Source organism: Squalius cephalus (assembly GCF_949319135.1).
Source record: "Squalius cephalus genome assembly, chromosome: 11".
Lineage (NCBI taxonomy): Eukaryota > Metazoa > Chordata > Actinopteri > Cypriniformes > Leuciscidae > Squalius > Squalius cephalus.
The window spans coordinates 25,659,773-25,687,376 of record NC_137132.1 but is presented as its reverse complement, the minus strand read 5'-3'; the positions used below and the strand labels follow the sequence as shown (position 1 = coordinate 25,687,376).

The window sequence follows — 27,604 nt, the reverse complement described above, 5'->3', positions numbered from 1 at the left end:
TGTCATCTGTCCCAAGTGTCGTTCATTCACATTGATGTTCTCACAACTTGCAGTGTTAGGATTCATAAAAATGTTACCGGCCAACACGTGACTGATACCGTTCCATATACTCAATTTTTACTTTCATTTGCCGCTTGACAAGTGTTAATATTAGGCCCTGGCTGTAAAGGAAATCTCAAATGGGTGGTACGATCTCATGAAACTTATAAACATGTATTTACAAATGGACTTAAAAAAACAAAAACATTTTAGCAGTCTGCCACACCGACTTTTTAATAGCTACCCTTTATGTGAAAAACACCCCATGTGACAAACACATCCGCACAAAGTTATTTTTTCCTCTGTGTGTAGGTAATTACTGCACCATGTGCTTCAAGTGTTATGAAGATAATGACTACGATAGCCAGATGATGCAGTGCTCCACTTGTAACCACTGGGTCCATGCTAAATGTGAAGGTCTGACAGGTGAGTGACCTTTTCAGATCTTACCTTCTGCTAAAGGCTGGGCAGAGTGGAATTGGTCACATGGTTTTATTTTATAGATTTTTTAATTTAGTTTTTATTTAGTTTTTTTTAACAGATTTTATTTATTTATTAATATTATTTTTTTTAATCTTAATTTATCTCGTTTTATTTTATCTTTTTTAATTTTTTTATCAATCAAATGTAATACATTTTAACTTGCAATCTAAATCTGCAATCTTTTTTTTTAATGACACTTAACCAAATTCACAAAACAGAAAGCTCCACAGAACATCGGTTTGTAAATAAATATGTTATACTTATTTATTGTGCATTATAGGATAATTAAATGATTTATTGTGCTTTTATAGGAGAATAAATTTATTTTTTTATGTGGCTAGAATATGAAAGCATTCCTACATAAAATGTGGTTTTCCAAAAAACTTGTCATGGAAAGGAAATTCCCTGTGTGTTCACAGGCCAAACATTTGCAAATCTATAAACATTGGAAATGCGTACATTTCCATATAAACATACTGAGTGATGCAAACTCTTAATAGTGATGCAGTAATGCATGATTTCCCCATCCCGATTGTTTTTATTGAATGAAGCATTCTCAGGGAGTTGCTGAGGAAAAATAATTAGTCACAGGTGACTCTCAATATTCAGTGAAAATGCTCCACTCTGAATCAATGGGAAATCTACCTCTTGCATCTGTGGCTGACTCCTCGAATGTTTGTTTTCTCACAGATGACTTATATGAAATCTTGTCGAGTCTACCTGAGAGTGTGGTGTACTCCTGTCAGCCGTGCTTACAAGAGCAGCCCAATGGAGAGGATGTTAATGGAGCGGGGTGGAGGGAACTGCTCAACCAGGAGCTGAGGACTGGCTTAGAGAGGGTGCTGGAATGCCTGCTGAACTCCACCCTCACTAAGCACCTGGTCACCTGCAAGAAGGTGGGCATCTGATGATCTCTCCTAAACCTAGTATGCTGTACTTTTAAAGCTGCAGCAACCAGATACTGTTGATTGTTCAAACAGCAGCTAGGATCACATAAACATTTTGATAATATAATAAAAATAGTTCCAAAATGTTTATTGTTACAAGCATGTTCCTTCCCAGGTCCTGAAAGTTATTGGAATGTATAGTCTTGACAGTCAAAGTAAAGTCATAATTCCCGGTGTTTCCTGTAAATAATCAAGACTCTGGCAGCCCACCAATCTGTTAATCTGTCCTGTCACATTTTCAAAACAATTATATAGTGCTTGATACAAAACAGATTGTTTCAAAGCAGCTTTACAGTGATAAATAACAGAATCAGTGATGCAAACAAATCAAAGAAATCAATTCTGCTGTAAAGCAGCTCTAAAAAAGACATAATTGTCATAATTCATCAGTGTAAAGTTCGTCAATGAACCAAAGTCTCACAATTAACCTAAAATACACTTTTCATTATAACATAAATGGTTTTGTCAAAGCATCTGAAATTGAACTAAAATCAAAAGCGTCATATAGCTTAGTGCCCTTATTAAATAGCAAAAGAATGCGATTTAATTCAGTTTATAGGCTGTTTTGCTCATCATGCGTTCAGCATGTGATCCAATGTTTTCCATGGCCCAGTTCACAGTGAGTGCAGAGAACTCAGTTTTTTTTTTATTGTGCATTTGGGAAAGCAGTGGAACTAATTGATATTATTTTCACATTCACATACTTTTCAAAATTTTTTTGGACAGATGATTACAGCATTTCACTAGATTTGTTTTGAGACGCGCCGGTTATACAGAAACTGCCATTTTCTGCTAAAATTAAAGCTCAAGAATTTAACTCTTGCTAATGAGGAAATTAAGTCAAGTCAAGTATATTTGTATAGCGCTTTTCACAATACAGATTGTATCAAAGCAGCTTCACAGTATTAAATTAAAATAATACAACAAGGTTTGTTTCTAGTGGAATTTATTGATTGATAAAATAAAATTAAATATCCCCAAAATATCCCCAACTGAGCAAGCCAAAGGCAACAGTGGCAAGGAACCGAAAAACTCCATCAAGTGACCTAATGGAGAAAAAAAAAACCTTGGGAGAACCCAGGCTCAGTCGGGGGCCAGTTCTCCTCTGGCGTTTATGAACTAGAGGCCGGATTGTAGTTTGAACTGTAAGATTAAAAATATTATATGAATGCCTGGCCGAAAAGATGCGTCTTTAATCTAGTTTTAAACTGGGAGAGCGAGTCTGAGCAACGAACAGTATCAGGAAGGCTATTCCAGAGTTTTGGAGCTAAATGTGAAAATGATCTCCCTCCTTTGGTTGATCTGGATATCCTAGGTATGACCAAAAGCCTCGAATTTAGTGATCTTAAAGAGCGCGATGGATTATAGGGCGATAGAAGATCCGTTAAATAGACTGGAGCTAAACCGTTTAGGGCTTTATAAGTCAGTAGCAATACCTTGTAATTAATACGGAACTTTATAGGTAACCAATGCAGTGATGATAAAATTGGTGTTATATGATCATATTTTCTTGATCTAGTAAGAACTCTAGCGGCGGCATTTTGGACTAACTGTATCTTGTTTATTGAGGATGCAGGACAACCAGCTAATAAAGCATTACAGTAATCTAGTCTCGAGGTCATGAACGCATGAACTAACTTTTCTGCATCAGAAACTGATAGGATATTATGTAGCTTAGCAATGTTTCTAAGGTGGAAAAAGGCTGTTTTTGTAACATATGAAATATGATTTTCAAAAGACAGGTTGCAGTCTAATATAACACCCAGGTCTTTTACTGTAGAGGATAAAGTAACAGGACATCCTACTATGTTAAAGTTGTATTGTGAGAGGTTTTGTGGGCGGTTTTTTCAACCGATGATTAGTACCTCTGTCTTGTCTGGATTTAATAAAAGAAAATTGCGCGTCATCCAATCTTTTATATCTTTAACACACTCTGTCAATTTGGATAATTTAGCGTTTTCATCCGGCCGTGATGAAATATAGATTTGAGTGTCATCAGCATAACAAAGGAAACTAATTCCATGTTTCCTTATAATATTTCCAAGTGGCATCATATATATTGAGAATAATAGAGGGCCCAACACAGATCCCTGCGGCACTCCATAGTTTACTGAAGTTATGATCGATTTTTCTCCATTTAAATAGACAAAATGGTAGCGGTCAGATAAGTATCATCTGAACCAGCTTAATGCTTGTCCTTGAACACCAGTATAATTTTGTAGTCGATCTAAGAGTATTGTATGATCTATAGTATCGAACGCAGCACTAAGATCAAGTAAAACTAGTATTGAGATACAGCCTTGGTCAGAAGCTAAAAGTAAATCATTTGTGATTTTAACGAGCGCAGTTTCAGTGCTATGATGCGGCCTGAATCCTGACTGATTCAGATGAAATTAAGACAACATTTTTAAATTAATAAAAAATTATTAAATTATTTTACACAGCTGTATTACAATAGTAATATATTGCTGTCTTAGGAATAATAAAAGTATTATTATTCATATATTCCAATAGTTTTACTTCCTAAAACACCCGTGTGAATGTAAAATAGACTGAGACACTGTATCACAACTCAAAAGTGGTTTAAATCCACTTTAATGTCAATGTACTTGGGTGCTGAAAACAGGTTGGAGTTCTTAAATTTGAACTCTAGTTCACCAGATTGATGCTTTTAACATTCCAGTCCTGCCTCATTAAGCCCACTTAAGAGGAAATGTCATTATATTGTTGTATTTTGTACAAAACATTTGAAAATTTATGTTTCAACAGTTTACTCAAAGCGGGGGAATTTACAGGAAATAAACTGGATACATATAAAAAGGAACATTAATCATTGCTTGATTAGTTAGCAATTCCTAGTGCTTTGTCATCTTTTGTAGTGTGCTGCACTGGGTTCTCCGGACACTGGAGTTGAAGATTTGCCTGTTTGCGACCTCCGTGCTATTGGAAAGAAGTTTGATGAAGGCCTATACACATCCTTGGTCAGTTTCTCTGCTTTTCAAATAACTTGAAAATGTGCTTGTTTTAGGTCTGAGATCAATAAAGGGAAAACTCTGTTTGCTTTTTGTGACCTCAAAAAAGTTGAAAGAATTCGAACCAAATGGGAATGTAGGGTTGAGAAGTACCATCATAAATTGCTTTGTTTACACTAGTGGTTTTACCAAATATTCAGTCCACATTCTTTGGTTCAGTGTGGCTGTGCAACTTCACCATGCTTTTCGAGTGTGTGGTATCCCACATTGTTCATAAACTGAGCAATTACTGTAAATGTGATTGACATGTCAACATTTCAAAAACAAAAAAAAAATAAATGCTCATTCCTTTCTCTTGCCTGCTATTTGCTAGTATCTCTGATGGCACACATTAGCTAGTCGACCTCAAACTGAATCCTCAAATTATCAGGATCATTTTGTGTTTTGGTTTCAGAATGAACAGGATATCGAAAGGAAATATTAATTCGATTTGTGGTTTTGTTAAGCAGAAATCCTTCCACGAGGATGTGGTGAAGGTTATTCACAGTCACTTGGAGGAAGAGGATATTTTACCTGAGGACCAAAGACCCACTGCCCTCGCCCGCTCATACTATCTCACGGTCAGATTATTGTGTATTTATTTTTAATTTGAGACCAAAGTTATTTTCACCCAACCAGTCAGAGTAGCTTAGGTCATCTCATGAAAATAAAATGGACTTATGATGCACTGTTTAAATATACACATATTTAGTCACGACTGCAAAGATGACTGTCTTTTTACAAAACTGTCTTTTTACATTTTAAGTTTGCATACATTTTTTTTTTCATTCTATTCTCAATATCAGCCTAGAAATACTCATAAGATACTTATTTTTTTGTGATTATTCAATTTGGCTTTATATTTGGATGCATTTATATAATTTCAATCCTTTTCAGATCTTAGAGGAAGTTTATGGTTGGTTCAACAGTCTGGACCCTAAAGTATGGGATCCACGCTCTAAACATTTGCCAGCGTAAGTGTCTAATAATTCTTTCCAGGCTCATTCTTTTCAGAAACATTGTATATTTTATTAATCACACTTGCCTTCCTTTCCATTCCTGCATTCTCACTTGTGCTGCAGTGGGATGCTTTCACATGCCGTGATGCCACCAAATTATGAACATGTTTATGCTCAATGGCGTGAGAGAGATGGCTGCAGCAAGGCTTTGGACGGCACCCCAAAAATAATGGGAAGACACGTGGATGTTAAAATGGGAGAAGAAGAGAATCTGTCCACACTTTTGGACCATAACCCTAAAGGTCATTTTATGGACATAAGGGCATTACGAATGAATATGAAAGGTAAATAAACACACAAGTATAAATTGACAATTGTAACCATTGTTTCTGAACATATGGAAAACCTGTGTTAAAAGCATCCTAACTTGAGATTTTGATGCTTTCTCCCAGGGAAAAAGGGTCGGACAGCTAAAACCGAGCTGGACACAGGCTGGTCGAAAGATGACGAGAGACAGTGCGTTCTGTGCCAAAAATATGGTGATGCAAAGTCCAGCGTAAGTACTTTTTTTAGACAGTAACTCACAGTAAACTCCGTATTCTACCTCATATTAGCTTGTTACTACAAGGTCCTAATAGGTTTTTAGGGATGTTACAATGGTAATATCATGTTTTCTAAGACACATACCATGGAAATATTACTGTGTTCTTTTAGTACCATGAAGTACTATGTAATTATTGTGGTTTATGAATATAGTAATCATAGCTATCAATATGGTATGCATAAATGTAAGTATCATGGCATTGCCATCTGATAATACCGCTGTACCATGGTACTGTCGCAGTACTTTTTGTACGGGTGCTTACAAAGTTGTAATTTTCAGATACCATGTCATAATATTATAGCATAAAAGTCTTACTCTGATCTGTGAAAGATATTATTAGTATTGCAAATCCAAATCTATATTGCAACCCTTTGTATTATAAATTTCTCTTCCCAGGATGCAGGGAGGTTGCTCTATCTTGGGCAAAATGAATGGGCTCATGTGAACTGTACCATGTGGTCTGCAGAGGTGTTTGAGGAGGATAATGGCTCACTTCTGCATGTCCACAGTGCTGTTGCACGAGGTCGTCTAATGGTATGGTATTAATCTCATTTAATTCTGGTTCAATAGATCCATTGGTGACGCTTTACACTGCCTTGAATTAATAATTAGTAAATATCATACTTAATGGATTTTAACTATATGCCATATACATTTCATATGTAGTATTTAAACAAACAGTATACTTGCATCTGTTAAGCATAATATAATGTTTGGCTTTGCTAATGTTCCAACTTTCCTTCCACAGCGCTGTGAACGGTGTAACCGAACTGGAGCAACGGTAGGTTGCTGCCTTTCTTCGTGCCAGAGCAACTACCACTTCATGTGTGCCCGCTTTCGCAACTGTGTCTTCCAGGATGATAAAAGAGTCTTCTGTTACAAGCACCGTGACCTTATAAGTGGAAAAGTAAGCTTTGTTTAATTGCATTTAATTTAGCTATATAGCTGCTTATTTAGTTGTAGTTTGTTATAGTAGCTTAAAATTAAGTCAAATAGAGGCCTTATGTGTAGGGATGCTCCGATCCGATATTTGTATCGGGTATCGGGGTCGATACTGAATAAAATTCTAGATCGGGTATCGGCGACATTTGCCCCGATCTGCTAGGCGATATAAAAGTTTATGGAGATGCCGCCGATTAAAAGCTTTCGCGCCGCCGCTGTGCGCAGTGTGTGACATCATACGCTAGCAACGTGCACTATAAATAGTCTCTGACTGTACGCAGCACATGTTAACAAGCTAACATTCGGAGTAGAGAACAGCGAACAGCATGGATCGAGCCAAAACATCTGTGATTTGGAGGTATTTCACAATAGTTATGCCAACAAGTTCCAACGCGGTTTGCAGTATATGCCAAGTAAATGTTCCGAGGGGTGGTGTCTGACGCGGCGCTGCTGCTGCTAGGTGACATATGATAAGCCTCATTGGTGATATATTTGACATATTTGAGTTGTGGAAGGCCTATACTTCATGTTAAACATAAATATATAGCAGCAAAGACAACGTCGGCAGTGTTGACGGCAAAATAGGCTATATAAATTTCGTTCTGTAGGCTATTGACAGGTGCAGTATTTGAAAATTGATAATATTTTTTTTTAAATTACATTTATATTTGCATTTGTCAAAACCTAGACACTTTCAAACATCAAAATGACATTTATTAATATGTATTCGTGTCAAAATGACATATAAACATCTTTTCCTATTCTATTTTGCCTGGAAACGCTTCCAACACGCTTGCGTGTCGTGTGAAAAATAGGCGTCGGTTCTATTTCTAGCATGCACGCGTTTTCCGCGTGGCTCGGGCGTGCGTGTGTCACGCAGGCAGTGTGCAAGCTCTAACCTGTTAACATGGGAGCTGAAATAAAAACGGACACGCCACGCAGCCAGTGTGTCGCCGGCCTTAAGCATTACTTTAATTTTGAATGTCAAGTTTAAGCTACTGAACTTATTTTGCACTTGTTGCTCTGGTGCTGGTTTGATAAATAAATCACTAAACTTGTGAATACATTGTTTGTCATTTTGTTTTACAAGGCAAAAAAATTATATTGTTTAAGTCGAGCCTGATATCTTGCAAAGTAATGCATACAGCTGAGCTTATTAAGTAATTCAGCACTTTTAACATTTTACCTTTGTATCGGATCGGCACTCAGTATCGGCCAATACTGAATTGCAGGTATCGGAATGGGTATCGGAAACAAAAAAGGTGGATCGGAGCATCCCTACTTATGTGCACATTACACAGCTGGTTTGTGAGAACAGTTTTTTTTTTTTTTTTTTTTTTTTTCTGTATTTTACCAGGTCATCACTGGTCAAGGGTTTGAAGTTCTTCGGAGAGTTTATGTGGATTTTGAAGGGATAAGTCTTCGCAGAAAGTTTTTGACTGGATTGGAGCCGGAGTCAATTAATTTAATGATAGGTTGGTGTTTTTGTCTTTTTAAGGTTACAAAAGATAAATGTGCAATATGTAAATATAATGCATTGTTGTACAAGGAGGTTTTGAACAACGTTTTAAACATCATTTTTTCAACTGTTAGGTTCTTTGCTAGTAGAAAAGCTTGGAAAGCTGAGTGAGTTATCTGCCTGTCATGGAAAACTATTCCCTGTGGGTTATGAGTAAGTAGCTTCTTGAGATTTCTTGAGGAGTTTGCTCCTCGCGTAATGGATGTATTAGACTTAGCATTTCCAGAGAGACAGAGTTAACAGAGTTTTTGTGTCTTCTACTTTTAAGATGCTCTCGCTGGTATTGGAGTACTGTAAACCCCCTTCGTCGCTGCAAATACACATTTCGTGTTACGGAGGTCCGGCCACCTGTTCAGGAAAAACCAGTGGAAGAGTCGCCCGATCAGGGAGAAAATTGCACAATTGCCCACAGTCCATGCCCGCAGTCAGGTGAGTACTGCATAATGATACTTCCTGCAAAGTGTTGTCTTGTACATTTTTGAATATTGAAATTCCAATTTATATTTCCATTAGAATCTGAAGCCCTCAAAGTGGATTTGTCCTCAACAAATCCTTCCAGTGAAACAAATTCCACTTCGGTATCTGTCTTTGCCAAACCAGACCTTGGTGCCCGCCCCAAAATCCCTTCATACCCCCAAAACAGAAGACCTGCCGGAGGACTATCCAGACCACTGCCTTCTCCTGGTAATCAAAATCAATTTAACAAAGTAGTGTTGCACATTTGTATTGTCTTAACAAAATTAATATAAAACATTTTGATCATTGATTATTTACTTTTTTTTATTTATTTTTTATCAGGAGCTGCCCCATCCAAACCTCACCACATCCTGACTATCAGTGATTTGGATGACACTCGAAGGCCACGACGGCATAGCCCACACACCCAGAATAGCGGTACCCGCAGTCACATGACCTCCCCTACTCTTGGATCCCATGCAGGCCCAATTGCATCTAGAGCAGGTGGTTCCCACCACCTTAAAACCTCCCAGCCTACCTCCCCAGTTTTCCCCCTTGGTGCTACTGAAAACCTGTTGACCTCTTCCTCAGCTCGGCCTGTCGGTCGAAGTGCTTCCTCAGTCCGGGGTTCTGGAATATTGACGCCCCATTCTACCTCAGGACTATTTTCACAGTCCACAAGGCAAGTTGGCATTGGCAGCACCCCTTGCACCAACCGATCCCTTACATCTCCCACCCATTTCTCCACAAGACCACGACCTTTTGATTTTAATCAGATAGACTCTGTTGAACTTCCACACAATTTTATAGCATCACCACAGGAGCATCCAGCAGAAAATGGTGCCTTGCCATTAGGTGACCCTTTGGGTACACAAAAAGGTAATCATCTAGACAGTGAGAGAGATTTCCCTTACACATCCTTCCACTTAGAGGCAGACCTGACTGAGGCACCTGAGCTGAGGACCGAGCTTGAAATTGAAGAAACAGTGCTGAATGAAGGTGTTGCTATGAACTGCAGTGCACAAATTGTAGTTGAAGGTGAAGACAACCAGGAGGACTTCTGGGAGCCAAATGAAGAGAAGTCCAAAATGTCTACGCAGAGATTGTCTTGCACTGTTGATGCTTGTAGAGAAGACTGGGGTAATAGTTCTTCTGATGAGGACATGGAGAACTACTACAACTTCACTCGCACAGTGGTTACTTGCAAGGCTCAAAGGGATGCCTCTCAGACACCTACATCTCCATCTTTGAGGCATATTTCCCAACTTGATGGTGTGGATGATGGGGCAGAGAGTGATACAAGTGTGGCTAACAATGATCAGGGTGTGAAGTTGTCAAATCAAGCTCAAAAGTCACACAAATCACTCAACTCTGTACCTCATGAACAGACAGCTAGCAATGGGCTGTGTTTGACTTTTCCAAGCCCTGTATCTGATATTTCGTCCATTAGTTGTCGATTAGAACCGGTGTCCAACTCCGAGGCTGCTGCTGCTGGTCAAAATTCCTTTGGTCTAACCCAAACATTGCAGTCAAACCTTGGGGTGGTTGTACACACACAAGACCCTTTGACTAATTTTGTTGAAGCAAAGTCTTTAAACCCCTCAATTTCCACATATGGTAATGAATTCCAATCCCCTCATTTAATTGTTGAGCCAGAGATGCCTTTAATTCTTGAGAGATGTGATTCTCTTTCACCCAATGCACATTTTACAGAGCTTGTCCCAGTCCAGGATTCTCTTGGTGACCCACACGAATCTAAAGAATTGTACTTGGATCCTAGTAGTGGCCACTTTGTGACCTCTATGGATGACCCTACAGTTTATCCAAACAACCACTTGCAAGACGTTTCTCCTGACTTGAGCCAAGTTAATGGAATTCAAACTCCACTGCAACCAAATCCTGTTCCTTTCACAGAGTTGTCTAAATCTGCATCCACTTCTGAACCTTTATCCTCAAATTCCTCTGTGCAACTTCCTTTTGCAACATTCCCAAATCAGGCACCTGCTGCAAATGTTTCCTTGTACCCTGTCCAAACTCCTGAGGGTAAGACTGTCTTGCCGCCCATGGAGAGTTTCAGAACCAAATTACACCCACCTGCTGAACCAAGGCATCCTGCCCCTTCAGTTCCTGGAGGTGCAATGCCATGTGTCCCCACAAATGTACCACAAAAACCAGAGTCAATGCTGTCTGTGCCGTCAGCCACTGGTGTACCCCTTGGAACTTATGGGCCAGTTTCTGGTACAGTGTCTGTCCCATTGCATCCCACTTACCCACAGCCTGTCGGCTCTACAGCAGTTGGTGTAGTCTCCTCATCCTCTTCCGTAACTTCCCAACCATCAGTTCAGTGCCAAGCAATGCCTACTGCCATTCAGACAGCCTCTGCTCCAGGTGCCATCAATGGATACAACACCACGCCTATGCAAAGAGAAACTGCTCCAGGACGAACTATTTCCATCAATTTTTCAACCCCCAGATCAACAATTGAACCCCAACAACAGTTGGTTACTCAAGCATTACCAGGTCATGCTATTCTTACTGTAAAGGAAGTTGGTGGACCTAATGTGGATCCCACACCACATGTTTTACTTGTTAACCGTCTTGGTCAAATTTTTGTCAAAAACCCAGAAAGCAACACCTTCCAGCTGCCGACTCCACACTCCCCTTCATTCAACTGCGTTACCCAAATCGCCAGCCTCTTGCAAAGCAATGCCTTGTCGGCAACACTTGCAGCAGCTGGGAACTTTCCCACAGTTGCGGGTGCCACCGTTCCAACCCAAATCCACCAAATTGTGACCCCATTGGTACAGACTTCTAATACCATTACCCAGCTACTTACCACCAGTAGTAACGGAGCAGCTTCACTACCAGCAGATGTTAAGAAACCACGTAGGAATGCCAAAGCTTCTGGAGATGGAGTGAAAAAACCACGAAATAAGAAGGAGTCTTCCACACCTAGAAGGACAAAGTCTGCTAGCACACCTGGTCCCTCTAGCAAACAATCTATGAGTCAAGTAACAACCTCCTTAGATACATCTAATCAAGCAGAGAGTGCTCAATCTATCATCAACCAAGCCATGGCTGGCTATTATGATCCCAACAAAACCGTTTCCCATGTTCTTTCTCCCTCATCACCTCGTAACACTACCGTTGTTGGGCGAACTCAGAAAACAAGTTCAGTTGTTTTACCTGAAGGTATCCTTGTTGAACCAGAGACAAAGACTTCCCCACCAGCTACACCAGAAGCAGCACCTCGACCAAAGCAGGTTCGAATGAAAAGAGTGTCCTCTCTATCTGACCGTATTGCCACCAAGAAATCAAAATCAGACTTTCTGGACCTGGGCCGCCCTAGTGGATTGGAAGAACCATGCAAGTCAAACTCTGTATCAGCCAGGTAAATGTAATGTACTTAAATTTAAGGATATTTTCTGTTATTTCAAACTCCGCAAGGAATATTCAATTGACTATTTTCCACTGCAGGTATGGAGTTCGCATTAAAACCCCAACCGTCAAGGGAATTCTAGACTTGGACAAGCTGAATGAAGAGCGAAGTAGTGACTCTGAGAGTGCAAGGTGAGCCTTTAAATGGAAATTGAATTTGTATTGCCCGTTTTTTTTTGCAATTTTTAAAACAAATATGAAAAGTGTTTTTGTTCAATATCAGCAGGACCTACCCTTAATTTTGCTTTTCAAACACTAAATGCATTGCATACAGTACATTACATCGCATGTCTGTTTAAAAATTCAAAGCAAGAATACTAAATACTTTCATATAATAATAACAAATACCACAGTATTTATTTAATGTGGTTAGTTTGTTCCACCATTTCCACTAATTTATGTCATTCGATTGAGTGGTGACTATATTATTGCAATGGAAAGAATATGTCAGACACTAAAATGGCCTGACTAATCCATTAATATGTGACCTATCATTGATTTTATTTTAGGCCTGGGCCTTGGGATCGCCTTTCATTGCCTCGAGGTGGAGACAGCAACAAGCCAGCAACTTGGGATCCTGCTAACCGTAGTGCATCTGACTGGAACAAATACTCAGGTATGTTTTAATGTAATTTAAATGTAATCTTTTTTCGTTGTTGTTCTATTTTATTTAATTTTGCTCACTTTAAGGTCTTTCAATGGATCAAAGAATGAGATGATAAAAAAGTTATATTCTTTCTTTTTAGGGATGCTGTCCTGCTCAGATGATGAGATGCCTCCCTCAGACGGTGAAGAGAATATTCTTCCCAGCCGAGACCATCCCCACCTACGCTTTGAGATCGCTAGTGATGACGGCTTCAGTGTAGAAGCAGACAGCATTGAGGGTAGGCGGTCAAGGATATTCTAAAGGCTATAATCTAAAGGCTAATTCACACTGCACTGACCAACACTGTAATCATTTTACAGTACTTCACTTATAAACATATATTAGTTTATAGAAAACCAGTAAGAATGTTTGTTTGTTTTTTTAAATAAATGCACTTTTTTTTTTCTCCCGAAATTCCCAACAGTGGCTTGGACCACTGTTATTGAGGGGGTCCAGGAAGCCCGTGCTGTTGCTGGACTGAGGCAACTCACTTTTTCGGGGTTGAGTGGTGCTCGTATGATGGGAATGCTTCAAGATGCCGTAGTATACCTGGTGGAACAGCTCCAGGGGGCCAAATGCTGCCAGCGCCACACTTTCCGCTTCCACAAGCAGGCCAGTCAGGAGGAAGATCTGCCCGTTAACCCAAGTGGCTGTGCCCGCTCTGAAGTCTACTTAAGGTCAGTTCACTGGTTTAACTGTTAAATAATATATGAAGTGGTGGTAACATAGTGATTAATAATTAATTTTTTTTTTTTTTAATTGATGATGATGATGATTTTTTATTATTTTACAAAGCGACAAACAATTTACTGACTTCTAAAGCCTCTTTTTGTAATGTCTATTCAATGCTTAACTTGTCTGCCACAATAATATAGTACTGTTTAGGGCTGCACGATTTGGGGAAAATGTCATATTGCGATAATTGAGGTCAAGATTGCGATTGCGATGTACGATATAATAAACAAATGGTTTCTTGAGTTAACTTGCTTGGTTCTCAAGGAAAATAAATGCACACACAGATTAGTGATAATCTGCCTAAAGAAAAATATTCTTTAGTCAAGAGCAGTGAGTGTTTTTCTCTGTTCCATTTGTTCTTTGATTAACTTTAGCGACAGATATAATTAGTGACTACTGTGTACTGTCCCTTTAAGACCAGCCGCTGCTGTCAGAGACGCGGATCTCACACGCGCCTCATTCTCTCACGAGTCACAACTCCTCACGTTCATCATAAGACTACTCTTATGTTATGAAGATACTCGACAAAAAGACATTTTGGCATAATTGTGTGTGTTATTGTTCGTTCAAGCTCGAAAGAGAGCTGTATTCTGGCATGCTGTTTTGTGCGCACGCACGATATTAGCGCGAGTCTTTCTGTGTGTCACAGTCAGGACATTCACAGGCAGCGCGTTCTTTTTTGTCTTATCGCGCATGAATGGTTTAAAAGCATTTGCATGAATAAGAGCGGGATCATGTAACACTAGCCAAAGGATGCCAAAAATTAAAAGATGCTGCGTTAATTGCGTTAACAGCGCTAATTTGTTTATTTAATATAAAATCGCAGCATTTTGCGTCATATCACGTAGGCTTGACATCGCGATTGCGATATGATTAATCGTGCAGCACTAGTACTGTTACTACTTAATATTGATAATAATTTATTATTATTATTATTATTTAAGCTTCTTTCCCAGCAGATTGATATTTGGTTATTTACAGTTTGTTTAATTAATTAACTTGTCAGACGCAATACTATAGTAGTACTACCACTACTTAATAATAATTATAATAATAATTTAAAATTATCTTTTTTTTTTTTTTTTTTTTGTACAAAGCTTCAAACTATTTATTGACTTCTGAAGACACTTTTTGTGATGTTTATTAAATGTTTGATTTGTATGCCACAATAATATACTACTACTGATAATATACTACTACTTCTGTGTTACTATTATTATTATTATTATTATTATTTTAATTTAAGGGCTTTTCCCAGCAAATTGATATGTGGATATTTGCTGTTAATTTGATTAATTATTGACCTTAATGTGTAATTATCTCAATTGTGTTTTATAATTGATTGACAGTCCTAGTTCACAAACTACAATCCAGTTACTGGGATGAACATTGTGCCTTAAGGCGAGACACTACAGGTGAATAGGGTAAAATTTTAAAATAATAGATATCACCATGAAACTTCCTCAGTTGATCACTTACACAAGTATATAAAAAATGTATTACAAGGTTTAGAAATTTGTATGTTTAATTATGCAAATTAGGCATTATTAAATATGCACAATTTAGCATTTTTTCATTTTGTTTACACACAAGATAAAAAAACAAATTCAGAGGGATTTCAGGATTTATGCTTTTATTACCTAGGAAATCAAAATATACTGTCCTTAGCCTTAATTTTTTTTTTTGCCATATTTATTTGATTAAAATGTCACATAAATCAGGGCAGGCATGATTTATTAACAAATCCCTCTGAAAATATCTTCAGAATACTGCTAAGTGTATAACTGGAAAGTTTGGTGTACATAGGTGCTACATAGCCTGAGAAGTTTATACTGGAGAATGACAAAAAACTCATTTTGAGAAAACGGCAGTTAAAGATTTAATAGCTCTAAATGACATTTCGTCATTAGCTTTAAATCCCCCCATTGGACATTCATGATTGATTACTGATAGAAAGGAAATGCCCATATATGGGTTACATAGCGGTGTGCAGGAGACTCAGAGCTTTACAATGATACTGGTCATGACAGACCAGTTGTAAACAGACGGAACTCGGCATGACGCATTGGAATGCTAACTTCTTGGTAAATTCGGGAGAAACTTACTGCCACAAGTAAACAAAATGTAATAAAATAAACATCTTAATGCATGTTTTCAACGTTTTCTTTATAGCAGCTTGAAAGAACACATATTGAAGGAGTAAACTAGCCCAAAATCTCAAAACTGACCACTGCATGAAAAATCAATGTTTTTGCCTGCCGTGTCTCGCCTTAAATAAGGAACTTTAGAGTGCGTCACTGTAAGGGGTCTGTCCCTATATCATTAGCTTTTATAAAAGGCATTTGCTAAATGACTAATACCTAACAACAAGGGAGTAGGTGTTTTGCTTCTTGGTTATCATACCAATGTAGGAAGGGGGTTTAGACATACATTTGTCTTAGAGAGTAACAAGTGATGTTATCTAGAAGCCATAGTTCCGTGACTTAATATGTGCGTGCCTAAAAAGGGATCTTTTCTGGTTGAAACTGCTCACACCCACTTGTCTGTTTCACAGGAAATCTACCTTTGATATGTTCAACTTCCTGGCGTCACAGCACAGACAGCTTCCTGACACCGACCTGTATGATGAGGAAGAAGATGAGGTTCTTCTCAAATCCACCAGGTCAAATAAGAGTTAGAATTTTACTGAATGAAAGTTTTGTTTCTTGATATGACACAAAAGCACGTAAAAGTTACGAGAAAAACCTGATAGAGGTTCACAGTAAAATCAGTAATATTGTTTCAAAACTACTACACTATATGCATGATGTATACTTTGCTGTTTTTAATTGAATTTTTATAAATAGTATTTTTAAAGTGCCCCTATAATACTATTTTAAAGATTCCTAATTTAGTTTTAGAGGTCTCCTACAATAGGTTTACATGCATTCAAGGTCAAAAACATTTTAATGTTCTCATATACACTGCAACGACTCTTTTCAAAGGGTGTCTTAAACTGTTCGATAAAGGATCTGGTCTCCCTAAACCCCTCCTTTCCGAGAGTCTACTCTGCTCTGATTGGTCAATGACCCAGTCTGTTGTGATGGGTCTACTCTGCTCTGATTGGTCAGATAGCTAGTCTGTTGTGATTGGTCGACTGCTTACAGCTCATCCCGAAAGCAAAAACGGCCATTACCACAACTGAATTTCCACTCCAGATGTTCCCTCGGCGCATGATACACAGTAATACAAATAAAAAGTGGATTTGCTTTTTACAGTGCCAAAAACTGCGTCTTCTTGACATGTCGACAACACAAACCAAACTAGTCCAGGCCTAAGCTACAACTACAGTGTTTAAGGGCGAGTCAAAGTAGATGCTGTTCACGGGCAGCCAATGAGGACCATATTATGTGAATTTGTTACAAACCTACGCAAGTTTATGCAGAAAAGATTTGAATTACTGACGACTCATTTCAGGCAGTTCAGCTCTTTCTTTTGGGAGACAATAATGGCATTTGTCGTGCACTTCTATCTTTGAAACGTTGCAGACCTTTTATATTTCGAAACCGCTATAATACACACTGCATAAAAGGTCATATCTGAAAAAGCATAATAGGGGCACTTAAAAGTATTTCAATGGGGTCACCATGAGCACTAAAATACGAATGCTGATATTTTTGCTTTTGTCTTATGGACAGAAAAATATACATTTGCTTTTGATGACTTGTTTTTTGTTTTTTTGTTTTTTGTCATGACAATGTGCCTTTCATATTCTTTTCCCCTTTTTTAATCTTTCGTCGCTGATTGTAATTCCTCTTTCTTGGCTAATTCTCTCAGTATTCATATTTTTGAGCGATTTATTATGCAACTATAGCTTGTTTCACATGACGAATAAAATCATTTGCACTTTACAGACGTGCAACAAGTTTGGAGCTTCCTATGGCAATGCGCTTTAGACATCTGGAGAGGACATCCAAGGAAGCGGTTGGTGTCTATAGGTGAGTTAAAAGTTTTAACCCAATTGAGGAACTGAGTCATAGTTTCAGTTCTGTTCTTTAACCGCCACGATTTGAGCTACATCAGTAGAAAAGTTTAGTTTAGATCGAATCCACCAGTCGCAGGAAGGAGATGTTTATGTTTTGTTCCCAGGTGATCTCCCAATAATAAACCTGTGAAAAAACCCCTGTTGACTTGGCATAAAGATGCACTTCATTTTAAGAAATGCACGCCCTAGGATCTGCTAGAAATATTTGACTTCCTTTTTATCCCTGTAATGACACATTCTAAAGTCTGGGTGTAGTCTCTTTGGTTTACAAATGGGAAATTGTTTTATAATCTTTGGAGTCTATTCTGCAACTCTTTGCCAGTATCTTCTTTTGCTCTGTTGTATTTGCAATGAATGAATTCAATTTTGGATAATAAAATGTTCAATATTTTTCTTCCCGGTTCCTTGGTTGTGTTGCCAGTGTTTTCATTCAAAACAAGTCACATTTACTGTAACTGTTATTGCCGTCATAGGTCTGCGATTCACGGAAGAGGCCTTTTCTGCAAGCGAAACATCGAGGCAGGGGAGATGGTCATTGAGTATTCAGGCATTGTCATTCGTTCTGTTCTAACGGACAAGCGTGAGAAGTATTACGATGGCAAGGTAAGTGGAAAAGTGCTGTTTTAAAATGTGTGCAGTAGGTGGCGATATGCAGCTTTTAGTGGGTTTGTCAACCTCCATTAATAGGAAATATATCTCAAACGTGCATGTTGATGTGCGAGAACCAATGAGGTCTGTTCTAGCGCGTCACGCACGTCTGAGCTTCCTTTTTAAGCATACTTGATGCGCACTTTTGTAACGAATCGCTCTCAAGTAATTTATTTACTGTTTATTTTTATATACCATCTGTATTTGAGATGTGCACCAAGCACTAGGAAAATACAAGTATCGGATTCGGACTCGGTATCGGCAGATACTAAATATTCACTGGATCGAAACTTGAAAAAACTTGATGGGAACATTCCTAGTATTTATTATTATTTTTGAACTCTCAGCCGATTACAACTAAGTTGATCAACAGAAATGCATTTTGGATATTCATATCTCTCTGTCTTTTTTCCTTTTTTCTGTTATGTGTAGTAGTAGTATTTCATATTTATTTAATTTAAATATTAAAATATTTATGTAATTAAGACTTTGTAATGTAATTTTTTCTCATGCGTTTGTCATACTGCCTTTAATTTATATTTTCACCTGGATTTCTATGATTTTAAATACAGTAAGAACATTAATATTGTGAAATATTATAAAAAACGGTTTTCTATTTTAATGTATTTTAACACGCAATTTATTCCTGTGATGCAAAGCTGAAGTTTCAGCATCATTACTCCAGCCTTCAGTGTCACATGATCCTTCAGAAATCATTATAATAAGATGATTTTCTGCTCAAGGAACATTTCTTATGATTATCAATATTGAAAACAGTTGTGCTGCTTAATATTTTTGTAGAAACCATGATAGATGTTTTATTCCTTTATTGATTAATAGAAACAGCATTCTTTTAAACTACTATTTTTCCTTATTTATTTATTTTTTAATATTTTTTTTATTTATATTAATATATTTGTTTATATGTCTTATTGATGTTTAGATTATTTACTTATTTGTTTTACATAAATACATCTTTTAGGATCACCCTGTGCTAGATTTGGGTCATATTATCAGTCTAATACCACTTCTTTCCTCTGCTCTTCCTACCAGGGCATTGGATGCTATATGTTCCGCATTGACGACTTTGACGTTGTAGATGCCACGATGCACGGCAATGCAGCACGGTTCATCAACCACTCCTGTGAACCAAACTGCTACTCTCGAGTCATCAACGTGGAAGGTCAGAAGCACATAGTCATTTTTGCCTTGCGGAAGATCTACCGTGGAGAAGAACTGACCTATGACTACAAGTTCCCCATTGAAGATGCAAGCAACAAGCTCGGCTGTAACTGTGGTGCCAAGCGCTGTCGACGCTTCTTAAACTGAGGAAGAGTTCTGGAACAGTGGCAGTGCAACTGCACGACAATGGAGCTAGACGGGTAAAAACACTGTGCCGAGGCTTGACGGGTAAAGGGGGTCCAAGCAGAGGGTTTCAAAGCTTAACAGCCACCTCTTCAATTTGAAAGTCCTTCATTTTAAAGGACCACTAACTTTTAAACAGCTGTTGTGGAGCCATTCATGTCCTTGAATCGTGATTCCTGCCGACCCTTAGACATTCAGTCCAGTAGAGCAGATGACGCATGATTGATGATGTGTGGAAACATGATCATGGCCTTTCAAGAACATTTTCCATTGTGCTGCATCCTTTGTGGTTCTCTAAATGTTTTTTCTGAATATTACTGGTTCGGAAAAAAGTCTCGGTCTCAGTCATAGCAATTTGTTTTAACCAGTTCATAAGCAGCGAAGTAAAACAAAAAAGCGGCACAAAGGTTCAACTTTAGCCAGAGTCGTTATATATTTTGCAGCAAAATTGTGACTACTTTTAAATTATTCCTGTAGGCTTTTTTATGCTTTTTAAAAGCTGAATAGAAATGGCCGCTGCCAAGATTTCAGGACGTTCTGTTCACGTAACTGACCTTTAAATCTCAACCCTCCTTCCTTTTTCCCTCTTCGAGCCGACCTTAAATTGCTGGATTCTCAAGATCTGAACAGAAGTTCTCAGTGCGGACCACGTAGTTTGTGAAAGCTTAGCGGCAGTGAAGATACTCTGTAAAAACATGCATATTTACTAATCAAATGATGTGAACGTATTAATTCAGATCTGTATCTATCGACTTTATTTTAGATCACACTTTTTTTGTGTTTAACTGAGAAAGACTCACACACTGCTCAGGACAACATTGTGAACCCCTCAGTATAACCCATGGATCCACTCCTTGAGCATGGCAGTCGGTGACGGACACGTTCTGTTGAAGCATCTAGTGGTCTTTTCATCCGTGTCAGATTTTTCGCTTGAAAACCCCTATAAGGCTTTTATTTTTAACCTTTTCTTTTCAGTAATTTATTTGTAGTTTTCATTGCATTTTTATAGTCATGTCTAAACACTTTCTGTTCACCAAAAACTGTATAGGTGGTTTTTAAACTTGATGACCTCCATGGTGCTAAAATCAAACACAAGTCCAAAAGGGGAAACGACTTACTTCCTCTGTTTCATCTATTGTTAGATTACTGATGCAAGGATACTAAAATAGCAAAGTAAATCCAGTCCTGCTTTCTAACAATGTGCCCATATATGTCTATGATGTGTTCAGACCCCATTCCGAATACTCGAAAAGCAACGTTTTAGCATGTTTGTGCTTTTTATACCTCTTGAGAGCCTTGTGTCGAAACAAAATCATGCCTGGAGAGCGTAGAAGTATATTCGTGTTTCTTTTCATCGTGTTAGTAGAGGACACTACTTTAAACTAATTGTGACTAACCGCATCCTCATTGCGTCACAGCTTTTAAAGGTGTGATGACGTCGTGGATTGTTCCTGCAATAAAATCATTTTTGCCACAATTGCACATACAATTGGAGCTCTACATTTACTGCTTAAAGTGTCCTATAGATGTAGGACCGCAAAGGCGATGTATACTGGTGACTTACAGAATCTATATATATTTATAGAAGAGTTATTGAACGTTTTTCAGCAGATGGTGGCACTCGGCACCTTAATTTTCCTTGAAAGATTTGGAGTTGGTTATCTTCTTCGTGTAGGAAAAAAATCAAGCTGATGCCATCGTTCATCGAAGCGTATAAAAGATTGTTCGGACTTTAGAAGCGTTCTATTTATTCCTGTTTGTCTTTATGGGAGTTTATACCCATAGGTCTGTGCTTTTTGTATGTGACCATGGTCTTATCAGAGTTTTCTTCAGGGTTTTTTTCTTTTTTCTTTCGTCTTTTAAACCTTTTCAACATTTTCTTTCCTTTTTTTAACTTGGAACATTGAGGATGAGTTCTTGCAACGTGGCCTTTTTTTAATGAGGTGATGTTTTGAGCCAGCTGTTTGTTTTATGTTTTAGTTGTTTGCTTTTATTTAACCTCCTAAACAGCAGTTTTCTTCCCCCTAAATCACGCTATCGTCTCCTGCTTTTTCTTTGTTTCGTGTGTTTTCCATCGAGAACCTGAAATTTAGCAGATCTCAGATTTTAATCAAACCACCCCAGACTTGCAAGGATTCTACCTCAAGCTGTTCAGACAACGTCAAGTAATACTAATGCAAAACTAGATTTGCTTGGTCTGTTCTGTCATGCAGAGTTGGCTCGTGTGCAATGAAGGATGCGAAGCACTAGTCAGGACCTCCTGTGATGATGCGTTTCCCAGAGCTTCTTGGGAAAAGAAAAATCTGTCTGTTCCTGTGTAGGTTATTTTAAAAAAACAACAACAACGTTGTGTTGAAAGACTTAAAAATAAAAAAAAAAAAAAAAAAGTGTCTTTGCTACCTTGTACAAACGACCCCTAAGTTTGTAAATAGTTGTATACATATTTCTAAACCTGTTTAATTTTTCTATGCACTTTTTTATTTATAATGTTTTTGCTTAATAAAGATGTAAAATGTTTGAACAAAGTTCAAGATTTACTGTGGTCTTTGAGCTGAACAGACAAAAAGCATCAATTGTGCACCACTAATAACCAAAGATATTGCTTATGGCCAAATCCTGATTTTTATAAGGAATTAAATGAGAATAATATATAATATTCTAGAACAATTAATATTATAGAAATATATAAAAAACAACTATTTCAGGAATTGTAGTAGTAATTTAATAAAAAGCCAAAATATTAGTTACGCACTGTTAATATTTTGACATACACAAAAGTAAACATTTAACAAAGTTGAACTAGAGTGAAAACAACATACAAAATTGTAGAGTAAAAAACTTTCTTTGTTCCTAGATGCTTCCATATGGTCCTACACACACATTTCTTTGTTCCTACACATCTGTTACCCATTACATTTGTTTTCAGTCCATACAACTCTGGAGGTTCACATTGTGTGCCTCTCTAAATCACTGTGCGCTTTAAAAACTTGTCATTGAATACTGGAGTTAAATGTGTAAAAAATATAACACATGATATATAAATCAAAATATACACCAAAGTGTGAAATATACAGAGGACATATTTGAATCTTTTTTTTTTTTTAACTCCTAAAAGGTTTATAATAGTCCCTTAAGAGTACAAATACATACCTGAAGGTACTACTGTTAACCTTTTTTTGAGGTAAAAAAAAAAAAAAGGTACAATGATGTAATTTTAAAGGGGTCCAATAATGCCCTTTTCACAAGATGTAAAATAAGTATCTGATGTCCCCGGAGTATGAACTTTTAGCTCAAAATTTATAGCATGTTAAAATGTTCTGTTTTTGTGCGTGCCCCTTTTTCCGCACAGAGGGCGGAGCTTCAAGTGACAACATGTAGAATGCAACAGGACATTTCTGAATGTTTAATTGATGAATTTATGTAGCCGATGTGGAGTTAACTATCTTCTAGTCTTTGATTTAGCATATTCTGTCATGATAATCTATAAATCGCGTGGTTTATGTAAATGGGGGGCGCAGGGTTTGTGTCAATTTTAGGGTTAGTGATGTCACTAACCCGTAAAGAATCTCATTGTAGTCCCTACCAGCCGTTAGTTGTAGTCCTTAAAAAGCGATTTCTATCAAATAAAATAACTCCCTTTGATTTGAACTTCGAGCATTGTAACTTTGCAGATGTTGTTTATGCTCAAACAGAAACATTACACACTAACTAAAGTTGAAAAAGTGAAATCATAATCAACCACCCCTTTAAGGGTACTGCCCCAGTGACAAGCTGTTGTAGGCTCCCCTTAAAAGTAAAAATACTATATAGAGAAGTTTAATACTGTGTTGTTTTCTTACAAAACCACATTATTCTTCAACACCAGCAGGGAGCTTTGCCAAAATCTCCACGGCATCGTTGCGACCGATAGCGGTTAACAGCTCAGCAAGGTGGCCGACGGTCCATTCTGGGTTCTTGGTGACGACACCCTCCAAAACGGCGACGAGGGGACTTTTGTGGTCCTTCATGGAATATGCATAATTGATCCAGGCAAAGGAAAAATAGCACTGTGCAGCAAGGTGACGTGTGTTCTTAGCGCCAGAGATGTCCGGGTCTAAAACCAGCACAAGCTCCTCCAGAACATCCAGGTTGTTCAGCACAGTTTTCAAAGGTGCACCCTGGATCTCAGGAGCTATGAATATAAATTAAATTAGGGGTTAAACTTCATTTTGATAGTCCACTGCTAGTGACTTTGCAGCTACATGTCAACTAACCCATTAATTTACCATTATTAGGTTAGAGTTAGTAGAATAAGTTGAACTTTCTATAGTAATAAACAGTAAATTAAGCATAATTACAAGTAACTAACCTAAACCAAACTACTTATTAGAGTAAGTACAATGTCTACGTCACTTTAAAATAAAGTGTTACCAAATAAGTTGACATGTATTTGTAAAGTAATTATAGTCAGTAGGATGTCTGTAGGGGGACCATTAAAAATAAAGTGTTAGCAGATATTAAGCAGACAATCTACTGATTATCTAATGACTGCTAGCTAACATGTAGATGCAAAGTTACTTATAGTTAGTAGAATGTGGACAACTGAAATAAAGTGTTACCGAATGAGATGTTTATGGAAAATCATCACCTTCTCCCAAGGAAATTTACTGTAAACACACCTTAAAGGAGTGGTTTCATCTAGGGTCAAATGAAACTAGTTTTTTTTTTTTTCATATACCCACCTAACAGATACGCCGATCCAGTCAAGTGATCGTTATTATCGCTTTCTTTGATTATGTTGTATGAGATGGATTGTTCATATCCCTTGATGCCCTTTTTGGACAGGCTTTCTCGAACTGATCCATTACGTTTTTGAAATTCTGTGAAACAAAAGAAATTCCTGTTATTCCCTTTCTTTAATCTTGTGAAATACATATTGCTTCATAGTAGCACTCATCCTTTGTGATGTATCAATTGCAATAATGTAATACTAAAAAGATAACAGTTAAAGATGGTCTATATTGAACCCTATTTAACCTTTCTTTTTTTTTTTCTTTCTTTTTTTTAAGTGTGTAATTTCTGTACTGCCACTGTAATCACCAAATGGGTTTACAAAATAAATGATGATTGTTTCATACAAGTTTACAAAACACACCCATATTACATTCCAAAAAAAAAAAAAAAAAAGTAAAAAAAAAAAAATCCAGCCAAAAACAAACTAAGCCTAGCGGATGTTTTGAGAGAACACATTTCTTGGAGGAATCAGTTTATGAATGGCTTACTTGTTTTGTCTCTGCATGTCAGCATCTAAAACTAACTATTAAACTATTTCAATATATATATTGGATCAGCCTCAAACAGACATGACAGGAAACATTAGTATTTAACTTACAGGATATCCTTCAAATATTTCTTCCTACGACTGACCTTCATTCAAATGTTTTGTCCTCCTCTTGATAACCAAGAACAGACATACCAGAATGAGAGTGGATAAAATCCCTAAACACACATAGATCCCTGCAAAGAAAAACATCAAATTTACTTTTGTTTTACATTGAATCCAACACATTCTATTTTTCTTTCTCTCATGGTGTGTGTTTGTATTGAAAAGGCTACATTTTAACATGACTAGATAGAGAAATAGATCAACACCAAGCAGTGAATACTGATACTGTAAATATGTATTCTACTGTTCAAAAGTTTGGGGTCAGTAAGTATTATTATTTTATTTTTTTAAAGAAATTAATTCTTTAATTCAGCGACCATTCACTGAAGTGATCAAAAGTGAAAGCAAAGAGTTTTTCGTTGTTACAAAAAAGTTCCCTGATAAAAAAAATTATAATAATATTTCAGGATTATTATTATTTATTTTTTATCAGGGATTCCACAAAAATATCAAGCAGCACATCTGTTTTCAACATTAATAAGAAATATTTCTTGAGCTCCATATCAGCATCTTAGAATTTCTCAAGGATCATGTGACTGAAGACTGGAGTGAAAATTTTGTATTTTTGATCAAATAAATGCAGCCTTGGTGTAGCCTACTGGAAGATATTTCTTTCAAAAACATTAAGAAAAATATTACAGACCCCAAATTTTCAACAGTAGTATATGTATGGTAAACTGTTGTAGAGATAAAGATTAAAAACACTGAAATGCAAAACAATACCTGTCACATTTATGACATGAGGAGGGTTTTGAGATTGAGTGGTGATGGTGCTTGAGCTGCCAACAGAGGCAGCAGCAGTAGTAGTAGTAGTAGGCCTAGTAGCAGTAGTAGGCCTAGTAGTAGTAGTAGTAGGCCTAGTAGTAGTAGTAATCTAAAAAAAAAAAAAAAAAAACTGTTTACACTGAAAATGGCGTATCAAGCTTTTACTAAAGCTTATATAGGCTAATATCTCAGCATTAGATGAGAGAGCACTGTTGGACAAAGGGAGAGTCAACTCGAAGATAAGTTACAATCTTACTGCTATCACTGTGGTCTGCAACGGCTGATGGATGATGCATTTCCCATCGAAAACCTGCTCCCTGCAAAAAAGACCAGGAACATCCAATGATATCAATAATTATAGGAATAAAATAGACAAGCAGATTTAAAGCTCACCTTTATCCTACTGTATAGCGCTACTTAAATGGGATCAAAATAATAGGCAAACCGTTATAATTAACTATTTATATACATAAACTTTAATTAACAATCGTTAAGATTATATAGGCTACAGTCATGTTTATACTAACGTCCAAATGTACAAACATAATAAATGTAAAAATAAAACGTACCCTTGTTGACAGCAGATGGTGTCAGATGTTGTGGTGCATGGAATAAACGGCGTAATGCACGAGGCACATTTGTGGCATTTAAGGTGAGATCCGTTGTTATATGTTCCATTTCTGCATGGTTTGTGATGTAAATGGATTTGTTGTTGATCGTCGGACCATCCGCAGTTTTCAGTAAATTCGAAACCTACCGGCAAAACATAACTATGAGATTTTATTTTGTTTCATTTATGTTTCAGTGGTTTTCAAAAGTTTAAAACGATTAAATGAGCGCATTTTCTTCGGTCCCAAATTACTTTTACATAGGCCTACTATGTCTAACATATCCACTTTATTATGTTTAGGCTACTACAACACGAACAACAACAAAAAAATCGAATGTTTTATTTGAAACGCTTTTAGAAAACTGACTATTAAATGACTGCGCTATAGAGTCGAAAATATTTGCTTTAGGCAACATTACTTTGACTATAACCTCGCCACGAAATTATAATCATTACATGTAGCCTTAATGGACAAAGAAACGATTAACCGAACACTGGATTTGAGACTTACCTGCTTCGATAGCATATTTAGACTCGCATGGCAGACATTTATGCTGATTACGATTCCAGAATTCCTCATCTACACACCTAGATGAAGTCATTGACGCTGCTGATGTTGTATGAACGTTTCGACTAAACTGAAATTCTTCTGACGGTCTGAAGATAACCAGCAGAGGGGAGGAGGAGTTGTGGACATTTAAGCAATGGAAACATAGCCTACTTAAACCATTATGCATAACAAATTCAGACACAGTGTTAGGCTACTCTCAGAGAAAAGCACGTAGTCAACCAAGGTCTAACAATTCTGTGACATCAGCTGTGTGTTAGGCTACTGTGATTTTAAAGTTTTAGGCGTTTATAAAATATTTTTTTTTCTCCTAAAATAACATCAACTGTTTCGTACCTCTAAACGGTTTAACCTGATAGAGAGCTTTATGTTCATGAAATGAACCATGATATATCCACAGTCGAGACATCCAGAATAAGG

General features: G+C 37.3%; 2 protein-coding genes across 2 annotated transcripts in view; one reads left to right on the top strand and one right to left on the bottom strand.

Moving 5' to 3' along the window:
• kmt2bb (lysine (K)-specific methyltransferase 2Bb) overlaps positions 1-20,911 on the top strand; it is a 39,167-nt gene extending 18,256 nt beyond the window's left edge. Inside the window, exons 16-37 of the mRNA XM_079886343.1 lie at positions 352-465; positions 1,213-1,418; positions 4,349-4,450; positions 4,951-5,061; positions 5,378-5,454; positions 5,563-5,783; positions 5,892-5,995; positions 6,440-6,577; positions 6,792-6,950; positions 8,343-8,460; positions 8,579-8,657; positions 8,773-8,933; positions 9,018-9,188; positions 9,303-12,351; positions 12,438-12,530; positions 12,908-13,014; positions 13,145-13,282; positions 13,469-13,721; positions 16,334-16,441; positions 17,673-17,756; positions 18,277-18,406; positions 19,505-20,911. Coding sequence (XP_079742469.1) covers positions 352-465; positions 1,213-1,418; positions 4,349-4,450; positions 4,951-5,061; positions 5,378-5,454; positions 5,563-5,783; positions 5,892-5,995; positions 6,440-6,577; positions 6,792-6,950; positions 8,343-8,460; positions 8,579-8,657; positions 8,773-8,933; positions 9,018-9,188; positions 9,303-12,351; positions 12,438-12,530; positions 12,908-13,014; positions 13,145-13,282; positions 13,469-13,721; positions 16,334-16,441; positions 17,673-17,756; positions 18,277-18,406; positions 19,505-19,780 — 5,999 coding nt within the window. The 3' untranslated portion in view covers positions 19,781-20,911. The remainder of the gene's footprint in view (positions 1-351; positions 466-1,212; positions 1,419-4,348; positions 4,451-4,950; positions 5,062-5,377; positions 5,455-5,562; positions 5,784-5,891; positions 5,996-6,439; positions 6,578-6,791; positions 6,951-8,342; positions 8,461-8,578; positions 8,658-8,772; positions 8,934-9,017; positions 9,189-9,302; positions 12,352-12,437; positions 12,531-12,907; positions 13,015-13,144; positions 13,283-13,468; positions 13,722-16,333; positions 16,442-17,672; positions 17,757-18,276; positions 18,407-19,504) is intronic.
• Positions 20,912-22,495: 1,584 nt separating this feature from the next.
• Positions 22,496-27,297, bottom strand: igflr1 (IGF-like family receptor 1). The gene is made up of 7 exons (XM_079885782.1): positions 27,128-27,297; positions 26,576-26,759; positions 26,263-26,323; positions 25,965-26,115; positions 25,223-25,312; positions 24,538-24,675; positions 22,496-23,987 (listed from the first exon to the last, which is right to left on the bottom strand). The coding sequence occupies exons 1-7, from the start codon at positions 27,216-27,218 to the stop codon at positions 23,665-23,667; spliced, it is 1,038 nt and encodes a 345-aa protein (XP_079741908.1). The 5' UTR covers positions 27,219-27,297; the 3' UTR covers positions 22,496-23,664.
• Positions 27,298-27,604: the final 307 nt, after the last annotated feature.